Source organism: Bos indicus, chromosome X, assembly GCF_029378745.1.
Source record: "Bos indicus isolate NIAB-ARS_2022 breed Sahiwal x Tharparkar chromosome X, NIAB-ARS_B.indTharparkar_mat_pri_1.0, whole genome shotgun sequence".
NCBI lineage: Eukaryota > Metazoa > Chordata > Mammalia > Artiodactyla > Bovidae > Bos > Bos indicus.
In genome coordinates this window covers 88219529-88232022 of record NC_091789.1, presented here as the reverse complement: position 1 = coordinate 88232022, position 12494 = coordinate 88219529, and the positions used below count along the sequence as shown (strand labels likewise).

General features: G+C 38.9%; 1 protein-coding gene across 5 annotated transcripts in view; it reads right to left on the bottom strand.

Moving 5' to 3' along the window:
• OPHN1 (oligophrenin 1) overlaps positions 1 to 12494 on the bottom strand; it is a 627556-nt gene that overhangs the window by 247357 nt on the left and 367705 nt on the right. For all 5 annotated transcript variants that reach the window (XM_070784718.1, XM_070784715.1, XM_070784720.1 and 2 more), the window contains one exon: positions 12242 to 12316. In XM_070784718.1, coding sequence (XP_070640819.1) covers positions 12242 to 12316 — 75 coding nt within the window. The remainder of the gene's footprint in view (positions 1 to 12241; positions 12317 to 12494) is intronic.

Below are 12494 nucleotides of genomic sequence, written 5' to 3'. Positions count from 1 at the left end.
ATAACAAGTAAGAAAGGGGAAATAAACAGGAACACAATAATAGTGGGAGACTTTAATACACCACTCACACCTATGGACAGATGAACTAAACAGAAAATTTAGCAAGGAAACACAAACTTTAAATGATACAATGGATCAGTTAGACCTAACTGATAACTATAGTACATTTCACCCTAAAAAATGAATTTCACCTTTTTCTCAAGTGCTCAAGGAACCTTCTCCAGGATAGATCACATCCAGGGCCATAAATCTAGCCTTGGCAAATTCAAGAATATTGAAATCATCTCAACCATCTTTTTGGATCACAATGCAGTAAGATTAGATGTCAACTACAAGGAAAACAATATTAAAAATATAAACATATGGAGGCTAAACAACACATTTTTAAATAACAAACAGAGAAGCAATCACAGAAGAAATCAAAAAAAGAAATCAAAATATGCACAGAAACAAATGAAAATAAAACAACCCAAAACCTATGGGATTCAGTAAAAGCAGTATAAAGGGGATGGTTCATAAAAATACAAGCCTACCTCAAGAAACAGGAGAGAAATCAAATAAATAACCTAACTCTACACCTAAAGCAACTAGAAAAGGAAGAAATGAAGCACCCCAGGTTTAGTAGAAGGAAAGGAATCATAAAAAAATTAGGGCAGAAATGAATGCAAAAGAAATAAAGGAAACCATAGCCAAAATCAACAAATCTAAAAGCTGATTCGTTGAGAAGATAAATAAATTAGACAAACCATTAACCAGACACATCAAGATAAAAAGAGAGAAGAATCGAATCAACAAAATTAGAACAAAAATGAAGAAATCACAGCAGACAACACAGAAATACAAAGGATCATAAGAGACTACTATCAGCAACTATATACGAATAAAATGGACAACTTGGAAGAAATGGACAAATTCTTAGAAAAGTATAACTTTCCAAAACTGAAACAGGAAGAAATAGAAAGTCTTAATGGACCCATCACACGCACAGAAACCAAAACGGTAATCTGAAATCTTCCAACAAACAAAAGCCCAGGACCAGATGGCTTCACAGCTGAATTCTACTAAAAATGTAGACAAGAGCTAACACCTATCTTACTAAAACTCTTCCAGAAAATTGCAGAGGAAAGTAAACTGCCAAACACCTTCTATGAGGCCACTATCACCCTAATACCAAAACCAAACCAAGACACCACAAAAAAAGAAAACTACAGGCCAATATCACTAATGAACATAGATGGAAAAATTCTTAACAAAATTCTAGCAAACAGAATCCAACAAGATATTAAAAAGATCATATATCATGACCAAATGGGCTTTATCCCAGGGACGTAAGAATGCTTCAATATTCATAAATCAATCAATGTGATACACGACATTAACAAATTGAAAGATAAAAACCATAGGATTATCTCAATAGATGCAGAGAAAGCATTTGACAAAATTCAGCATGCATTTATGATAAAAACCCTCCAGAAAGCAGGAATGGAAGGAACATACCTCAACATAATAAAAGCCATATATGATAAAACCACAACAAACATTAAAGTAAAACTCTCACTGTTTGCAGATGACATGATCCTCTACATAGAAACACCAAAGACTCCACTAGAAAACTAATAGAGCAGTTGGAGAAGACTCTTGAAGAGTCCCTTGGACTGCCAGGAGATCCAACCAGTCCATTCTGAAGGAGATCAGCCCTGGGATTTCTTTGGAAGGAATGATGCTGGAGCTGAAACTCCAGTACTTTGGCCACCTCATGCGAAGAGTTGACTCATTGGAAAAGACTCTGATGCTAGGAGGGATTGGGGGCAGGAGGAGAAGGGGATGACAGAGGATGAGATGGCTGGATGGCATCACTGACTCGATGGACGTGAGTCTGAGTGAACTCCAGGAGTTGGTGATGGACAGGGAGGCCTGGTGTGCTGTGATTCATGGGTTCACAAAGAGTTGGACATGACTGAGTGACTGAACTGAACTGAACTGATGGTTCACTGTAGGGTAAAATCCCTTACTCTCTATTCACCTGTACAACACTGTAAGTCAACTGTATTTCAATAAAAATATTTTCAAAGTAAGAAAATAGTAAGTATGAAATTTCAGATGCTAGATATCTACTGCTGCTGCTGATAAGTCGCTTCAGTCGTGTCCAACTCTGTGTGACCCCAGAGATGGCAGCTCACCAGGCTCCCCTGTCCCTGGGATTCTCCAGGCAAGAGCACTTGAGTGGGTTGCCATTTTCTTCTCCAATGCATGAAAGTGAAAAGTGAAAGTGAAGTCGCTCAGTCGTGTCCGACTCTTTGCGACCCCATGGACTGCAGCCCACCAGGCTCCTCCGTCCATGGGATTTTCCAGGCAAGACTACTGGAGTGGGGTGCCATTGCCTTCTCCAGATATCTACTAATACATAAGAAAATAAAGTGATCTGTGAAGGATATGTGGGGAGCTTTCACTCTATAGTAATGTTCTCTTTTTTTATTCTGAGTTCTTGCATGCTCACAATATTATTTATTATACTTTGTATGATTCTAAAGTTCTTTATATAATCCAAATTTCATAAAAATTATTAATGATAAAATAACAAAATAAAATTTTCTTCAAGAATATGATTGTGCATTTAATATGTGTGAACTTCCAGATGTTCAAGCTGGTTTTAGAAAAGGCAGAGGAACCAGAGATCAAATTGCCAACATCCGCTAGATCATCGAAAAAGCAAGAGAGTTCCAGAAAAACATCTATTTCTATTAATTGACTATGCCAAAGCCTTTGACTGTATGGATCCCAATAAACTGTGGAAAATTCTGAAATAGGAATACCAGACCACCTCACCTGCCTCTTGAGAAATTTATATGAAGATCAAGAAGCAACAGTTAGAACTGGACATAGAACAAAAGACTGGTTCCAAATAGGAAAAGGAGTACGTCAAGGCTGTATATTGTCACCCTGCTTATTGAACTTATATGCAGAGTACATCATGAGAAACGCTGGGCTGGAAGAAGCACAAACTGGAATCAAGATTGCCAGGAGAAATATCAATAACCTCAGATATGCAGATGACACCACCCTTAGGGCAGAAAGTGAAGAGGAACTAAAAAGCCTCTTGATGAAAGGGAAAGAGGAGAGTGAAAAAGTTGGCTTAAAGCTCAACATTTAGAAAACTAAGATCACGGCATCTGGTCCCATCACTTCATGGGAAATAGATGGGGAAGCAGTGGAAACAGTGTCGGACTTTATCTTTTGGGGGGCTCCAAAATCACTGCAGATGGTGATTGCAGCAATGAAATTAAAATATGCTTATTCCTTGGAAGGAAAGTTATGGCCAACCTAGATAGCATATTCAAAAGCAAAGACATTACTTTGCCAACAAAGGTCTGTCTAGTCAAGGCTATGGTTTTTCCAGTGGTCATGTATGGATGTGAGAGTTGGACTTTGAAGAAAGGTGAGCACTGAAGAATTGATGCTTTTGAACTGTGGTGTTGGATAAGACTCTTGAGAGTCCCTTGGACTGCCAGGAGATCCAAGCAGTCCATTCTATGGAGATCAGCCCTGGGTGTTCTTTGGAAGGACTGATGCTAAGCTGAAACTCCAGTACTTTGACCACCTCACATGAAGAGTTGACTCATTGGAAAAGACTCTGATGCTGGGAGGGACTGGGGGCAGGAGGAGAAGGGGACGACAGAGGATGAGATGGCTGGATGGCATCACTGACTTGATGGATGTGAGTCTGAGTGAACTCTGGGTGTTGGTGATGGACAGCGAGGCCTGGCATGCTGCAATTAACGGGGTCGCAAAGAGTCAGACACAACTGAGTGACTGAACTGAACTGAAAGACCAGTCAAAGCCTCTGGATGGTATTGAGAAATGGAGTATTTCTTGCCATATCAGTAAAGAAGGATGTCACAGTCTTCAGTGATTGCAGCCCTCCAATGTGACCTGGTGAGCCCTAAGGGTACTCAGAAATAGAAAAATACATGTGAATTAGCAGCTATCAGACTGCAGTCATTCCCTAAGGTGAGCCCCAAGGGAGCTCAAGATGTGAAAAACACAGGATACTGGCCTGGATAGCTGAAAGGAATGGTTTCAGTGAGCCCAGACTCTTGTATCTTCCCATACATATAAAAGTATAGAGCATAATTCTCAACTTTTAGGTTGTGAATTTTTTTAAGTTGACAGTATAAAAAGTATTATCAGGACTGCTAAAATAGAAAAAGAAATGATTTTAGAATATAAGCTGAGGAGAATGGAAGAATTATTTCCCAAAATTATTCCTCTTTAATTGCCAAGAATCTTTAAAATATAGCTAAATAATTTAAAATTATGCCTTCCAAAGTGTAAATTCAACTGTTATATGGGAAATAGTAACTTTTCATTTTTTCACAGGAAAAATGATTTTAGAAATGTGTTTTATACTGTGAACCTGATAATTATGTTCCTTAATCAAATGGGAACTGTATCATAAACTATTACTAGAATACAAAGGAGTTAATCACATAATTGATTGTATTTACCAGTCATTTCCCTTGAAAAAAAGAACTCATGTGGTCATTAAATAATGAAATTTACTTTTTAGGCTAGAGGATATTGTATTTTATTTTTACTACATAACATATAACTAGACTCCCCTTCAAGGTAGGCTCATGTGCCCTGGTCAAGCACCACCGCTACCCCAGTCCCACCAGAGTAGGCTCCTGCATTCTAGGGCAGCCTTAGGACCAGATGTTGGTGGGTGGCTCACATGCAAAGGTAGGGCTGAAACAATAGCAGAGTCCCAGGGGCTGTGAAACTAAGGAAGAAGAGCTAAAATTTCTCCTCTGCTGCTGCTGCTGCTGCTGCTAAGTAGCTTCAGTCATGTCTAACTCTGTGTGACCCCATAGACGGCAACCCACCAGGCTCCGTCCCTGGGATTCTCCAGGCAAGAATACTGGAGTAGGTTGCCATTTCCTTCTCCAAAATCTCTCCCCACACCCGTGAAAAACACAGACATACACACCTGCTCTTGGCTTTGGAAAATCAGTGTCTGTGGAACATCTGAACAAACCATGAGTGCCTCTGCATCTGAGACAGGTCTAGCTTTAACAGCTGTAGGCTTTGTGGGTACATACATATAGGGGTGGAACAGGCCAGAGTCTGAGCTGTCCCCACAGTGCCCACAGCATGTACTGGTCCATGATTACTGCAGTACAGGGACGTGACATCAGTGGATCTATGCTGGTGGCCTAGTGAAAACACCACCTGAGAGGCACCAGTACAAATTGACAGCATACTGACAGTTAAGATGGGGCTGAGAACAGTTACAAAAACAGTGCAATTTGCACAACTTGTGAAAGATGACAGAACAGAGTACACTCACAGGTAAGCAGAACCAGAGGAAGAATACTCAGTGGCTACTCTCCCAGTGGGAATGTTCCAATCCTGTGTACCTTGCACTACAGATCAGAAACACAACACAGAAACAGATCCCAGGGACTATGCTCCAACAATTAGGGAGTAGACTCCATCCCTAACAGTGCAATGACAACCAGAGAGCAAAGGGCATGCCCAGCTCAATATCCAGGGCAGGCTCCAGTCACTACAATATCAGCTACACCTATCAAGGGGATAATGGCCAGCATACACTGAGGAAGGAAGTGGTAGACATCCATACTAAAAATAGCACTCTCACTAAAAAATATTAAAGCACACAGGCTACACAAGGATGTTCCCACATAAAAATAGCCCTCTAAGGCAGTCTGAGGGTCCGGCATTAGGAGGAACTCCCATGGCATCTGGTCTTGAAGATGAGAAATGGAATATTTCCTCCCATATCAGTAAGCAAGGATGTCACACTCATCAGTGACTCAGGCCCTCCAAATGTGAATTTCTGAGCCCTGAGGGCACAGAGAAAGAAGACCAATACCTGTGATCTGGCAGCCATCAGGCTACAGCCACACCCTATGGTGAGCACCAAGGAACTCAGGATGTGAAAAACCGAGGATACTGGCCCCAGATAGCTGAGATACATATGAAAGAAATTATTTCAGTGAGCCCAGATTCTTGCATTTTCCCATGCATAGAAAAGTGCTAAATTCCTTAGCTTGGGATGTCTGGTTTTCTTTAATTAACAAAAATACTTTTGATATTCAGACTACTTGCCCTTTTTTGTAAACTTGTATATAACCTGACTCCTTCCCCTGCCTCCTTGGAGTAATTCTCTCAGAGTCACTTGAGATGCTGTCTCCCAGGCTTAAAGTCCTAAAAATTTCCACTGAATGAAAAACTCTTAACTTTTATGTTTTTTTATGTTGACAAAGGCAAGCAGAGTTTGAATGCAGGAACTCCACAGGGCTGGGGAATATAGAGACTCAACTCTTGGTGGGTGCACACAAGATCTCAAGAGCACTGGGGCCCAGCACAAAGAAGTACCTCTATAGGAACCTAGGCTAAATCTACATAGGATGTTTGGAGGGTCTCTGGAGAAAACAGGGATCAGCTAAAGCTCACTTTGGGAACAAGGACATTGGTAGCAGGGGAACCAGGAAATATTTATTGACATGAGCTGTTCAGGAAGTCCCCATTTTGGAAACAAGACCCAGCTCCATACAATGGCTTACATGCTATAGTGCTGGAATGCCTTAGGACAAACAATCAGCAAGATAGGAAAACAACCCACAACCCCACCCATAAAGAGACAGGTTGCCTAAAGTCATACTGGGCAGCACATCCATTTCAAAACACACTCCTTGACACAGCCCTGCCCATGAGAAGGATAAAATCCAGCTACACTCACCAAAGGGAAGGCATGAGTCTCTCTAGCCAGGAATCCAGCACACGCTCCTGGACATATCTCATCCACCAGGAGACAAACACCAGAAGCAAGAAAAAATATCCTGCAGCTTGTAGAAAGGAAACCACAAATGCAGAAAGTTAGACAAAATAAGACAACAAAGAAACAAGTAGCAGATGAAGGAACAAGATAAAAATCCACAAGAACAACCAAACAAAGAGAAGCTAGGCAATATACCTTAAAAAAAAATTCAGAGATGATAGTAAAGATGATTCAAAATTTTGGAAGAAGAACGGATGCACAGACACAGATACAAGAAATGTTTGACAAAGAGATAGAAGAATTAAAGAACAAACAAACAGATAAACAACACAATAACTGAAATGAAAAATACAGAAGAAGGAATCAATAGCAAAATAACTGAGGTTGTAGAACAAAGAAGTGAGCAGAAAAACAGTGATTGATAAAAATCACTGCCACAGAACAAAATAAAGAAAAATGAATGAAAAGAAATGAGTACAGTGTCAGAAACTTCTGGGACAACATTAAGCACATCGGTATTCACATTATAGAGGTCCCAGAAGAAGAAGAGAAAGACAAAGAGCCTGGAAAATATTTGAAGAGATTATAGCCAAAAACTTCACTGACATGAGAAAAGAAACAGTCACCCAAGTCCAAAAAGGACAGAGAGTCCCATACAGGATAAAGACAAGGAGGAACATGCCAAGACACATATTAATCAAACTGACATAAATTAAAAGCAAGGAACAAATATTAAAAGCAACAAAGGAAAAGCAAGAACCTGAGACTAACACAACACTGTAAATCAATGATATCTCCCCCAAAATTAAAAAGCAAAATGAACAAACAGTCCTCAGAATGGGAAAATTTATTTACTACCAGAACAACCAACATGGAATTAATGTTCAAAATATACAAACACCTCATGCAGTTCAACATAAAAAACCGAACAAACAACCCAACCAAAAAATAGGCAGATATACATACATCCACTTGTTTTTAGATTCTTCTCCCATATAGGTCACTACAAAGTAATGAGCAGAGTTCCCCGAGGTATACAGTTGATCCTTCTCAGTTATCTACTTTACATATAGTAGTATGTATATGTCAGTTTCAATCTTCTAAATTATACACCCCAACTTATCCTCTGAGAACCATAAGCTTGTTTTCTACATCTGTAATTCTATTTCTGTTTTGTAGATAAGTTCATTTGTATCCTTCTTTTAGATTCCACATATAAATGATTTCATGATATTTGTATTACTATATGACTTACTTCACTCTGTACAATTGAAATTAACATAACATTGTAAATCAACTACACTCCAATAAAATTTATTTTAATTTAAACAAAAGATAGATTAAAAATGTGAAAAAAATGGGCAGAAGATCTAAAAGAAGACATACAGGTGCCCAAAATGCACATGAAAAGATGTCTCTGCTTTTGAATATGCAAAGTGAAGAGGAACTAAAAAGCCTCTTGATGAAAGTGAAAGTGGAGAGTGAAAAAGTTGGCTTAAAGCTCAACATTCAGAAAACGAAGATCATGGCATCTGGTCCCATCACTTCATGGGAAATAGATGGGGAAACAGTGGAAACAGTGCCAGACTTTATTTTTGGGGGCTCCAAAATCACTGCAGATGGTGACTGCAGCCATGAAATTAAAAGACGCTTACTCCTTGGAAGGAAAGTTATGACCAACCTAGATAGCATATTCAAAAGCAGAGACATTACTTTGCCAACAAAGGTTTGTCTAGTCAAGGCTATGGTTTTTCCTGTGGTCATGTATGAAAGTGAAAGTTGGACTGTGAAGAAGGCTGAGCACTGAAGAATTGATGCTTTTGAACTGTGGTGTTGCAAAAGACTCTTGAGAGTCCCTTGGACTGCAAGGAGATCTAACCAGTCCATTCTGAAGGAGATCAGCCCTGGGATTTCTTTGGAAGGAATGATGCTGGAGCTGAAACTCCAGTACTTTGGCCACCTCATGTGAAGAGTTGACTCATTGGAAAAGACTCTGATGCTGGGAGGGATTGGGGGCAGGAGGAGAAGGGGACGACAGAGGATGAGATGGCTGGATGGCATCACTGACTCGATGGACGTGAGTCTGGGTGAACTCCAGGAGTTGGTGATGGACAGGGAGGCCTGTGTGCTGCGATTCATGGGGTCACAAAGAGTTGGACATGACTGAGCGACTGAACTGAACTGAACTGATCATGCAACAATCTAGGGTAGGGGAGAAATGTGACTAGTAAACCAACAAACTGATTGAAAAATAATTATTAATTGTGGATATATCCCTTTTGATTGTTATATTTTATTTGCCAAAAAGACATATTTTTTATGTACAGGAAGTATGAAAGGCTCTAGTAAACAACAGAAGAAAGCCTACAGTTAAGTATTATAGGAGATGTCATAGAAGGTAGTCTACAGTATACAGATTTAGGGGTTAAAAATAGCTGGAAAAGAGCATGAGACTTAAGGAAAGAATTAAGGACAAGATATACTGGTAAAAGAAAATGAATGCTTTTCTTCCTGGATAAATTATGGTGAGCCTACATGAAGCCAAGGCAGCCAATTCATAGTGGTGTGGGAAAAGATCAGGGTAGGTCAAAAGAAGCGGCGAAATTGAGTATCCTGGTGAAAATCTCCAGAAGACATAATACGAGAGAAGCTTTGAAGGGAGGTCTCCCTACATAAGTATAGATTATATGCTAGCTGAGTCTTCTCCATAGAATATAAGTCGCACAAAGACAGGAAATACAAGCAATATGTTCAGTGTTTAATCTATAGCCCTGAGTGTAATGCTTGGCCCTTTGTAGGTACTCAAATATTTGCTAAAATTAATAAATAAATGAATTAGGATCATCACCAGATCTAGAATTACTTAGATAATGGGCCAGGGATCAAGGTTTACCAGTTGTATGCATACATAAGTAAATTAACACTATTTCACATTATATTTATAAATATTTATATTCAGAACTTCTTTGTCTATTTTTTAGATATTCCTATTTGAAGGTTGATGTGCACAGATGCACTATACCAACTGAATTGTACCGTCATGTGTAATTTGAATGAACCATTTCAGTCCTATTGAACCCTATAACAGAATCAGTAGGATGAGTAGTATGACATTTTGTTTTAGCTTATTATATATCAGGTAGAAGAATGTAGTGATACTGGAAATATAATTCTAAATAATTTATGAGACTAAATAATTTTTCAGAGACTAAGTATCTTCAGCCATGCTGTCAATTGTTTTATATATGAAATGTCCTTTAGCTTATAAAATACAATGTCAATTGGCCAGGAAAACAGAACTTACATTTTTAAAAGTCAACAGTGTAAAGTGATAAACAAAGACATATTGAGGCATCAGTGATGTAATTTGCAATGCAAAATCTACATTACTGTTATTACTGGATGCTATAGCACCCTCAAGTACTAACAGGTTGAGATGTCAAGTCTGTAAGGTTGTGGAAGTTAAGTTATGCACCACAGAAAAGACCAAAAATATATGCTTTATCCAAACTTCAACTTTCCACACTCAACTTGTTCTATGAAACTTTATGAGAACTGAGATTACCAAACAGCTCATCACCATTCAAAATCAGGAAGAAGAGCAGGTTTTCATGAAGACATAAAAAATGAGTTTAATTTTGGGCATGTAAATCAGATGTACTTGTGGAATATCTATGTACAGAGATCTTGTGCAAAAATTCCAGTACTGATTTCCTCAGCCTTTGGGGATTACTGCCTCAGCCATGATCAGTTTTATCCATTTACCAGAGTGTGTTGCACAGATATGATAATTCTAGTATGTTGCTGTTGTTGTTTAGTTACTAAGTCATGTCTGACTCTTTTGCAACCCTGTGGACTGTAGCCTGCCAGGTTCCTCTAGCCACAGGATTTCCTACACAAGAATATTGAAGTGGGTTGTTATTTCCTTCTCTAGGAGATCTTTCTGATCCAGGGATCGAACCCTCATCTCCTGCTTTGGCAGGCAGATTCTTTACCACTGAGCCACCAGGGAAGCCCAATGTGCACCATGACCTAAATATGTTTGAAAAGCACAGGTCCAGTGGGAAACTGGATCCATTAGTTTAGAACTCATGATATGATGTCTGGATTAGTGATTTTGGTGTGTTGACAGCACAGAGGTGCTAGTAAAAAGCAAAGAGAGTTGAAGTAACCAGAACCAGACTTTCTCTCCTGTGATAACAATTAGAATTTGGGACAAAATATAAGAAATAGCTGTTTGTAGTACTTGAACAATACAGAGTATAGAACCCTAAAACAGGGGGAAAAGCAAGATAAGCCTTATCATTACCAGTTTGCTACCTGAAAACATTTTCTGGATGGTAGCATTGGGAGTGAGAGCTCAAGCTGAGCATGGACGTTTTGCTCAGTTGAAGAGACAAAGATCAGAGGTCAGAAAGGCTGAGTTAACTAGAAGTTCAGAGTAAACTTTGCAGGTCAGAATACCAGAGAAGAGGGATCTATGTAGAAAAAGAACTGAAAAACCCTTAGCTGTGAGTCCACTTGAGTCTGTCACTGAATACAAAACCATGAGTGCCTAAGATGAAAATCCATGAGGCCAGACAAAGAAATACCAAGAAGCTTTATTCTGAAGAATACCCAGAACTCACACAGAGCTGGCAACTGTTTAAGTTCCAAACACTAAAAATGAAGAGACAAAAGAAATTAGACCTTAAATGTAAGGCTAAACTAGCCAGGAAAGAATACTTTATATCTGTCCTAATAAGATTAAAAATAATCCTCAAATGAAGCAATCTGATACACAAATAACTCACTGCAAAATAAAATTCAACACACTAAAAAATAAATCACCAAAACTGCAACACTCAAGTCACGATGTACAGCATGTAACAAAACTTACCAGACTTATGTAAAAAAAAGAAAAATATGATCCATAGCTAAGATAAAAATCTAATCATTAGGAAAACATGTTGAAGTAGTGAATGGGGGGCAAAGATAGAAGGCTGGAAAATACCCAGACAAGATTTAAAAAATAAGAAGAAAAAGGACCTGACAAAAGTCACTTGAAAGGAATAATACATGATGTTAGAAGAATTAAGAGACTGTTGAATCATAAATGTCATGTAGAGAGAAAGATTCAAAAGGAGGGAGTGGTCAATAAGGATACCAAGTAAGGTAGAAACTGAAAAGAGTTCATGAACTTCACAAGAATATACCTTCTATGCCTGGCCAGAGTAGTTCCAATGGAGAGGTTGGGGTAGAATCCAGATTTGAGAAGGAGAGAAGCTAATCATTGTTTCAAGGAAAGGTGTCTCTGACTCAGCATAGGCAAGTAAGTGTACATTTTATATTTAAAAATATATTCTACAACCTTTATCAATGTCTCCTTTCTCTTATAGCCATATTTCTTTCTAATATACAAACAACTCTCCAAAACAATTATGAAATTAAAATTGTTACCAAAAAAGGCATTCAGCAGCTTCTGAACCTGAATATTGCTGCCCACGGTACGGTACAATCCCTCTGTCTTGATTCCTAGAGAAAGAAAACCAGGTCAGTTTTATTAATATAGCTAGAACTTTCATCTCCCTCAAGGTAGAAAAAGTGGGTATTTACACAATGGATTCAGTTCAAACAAGAAAGGGTCTCCCTACTGTCTCCAATCTCTCCAGCCCTCCTCTACAATAAGGAAACAGTCCTGAAACATCTCTGC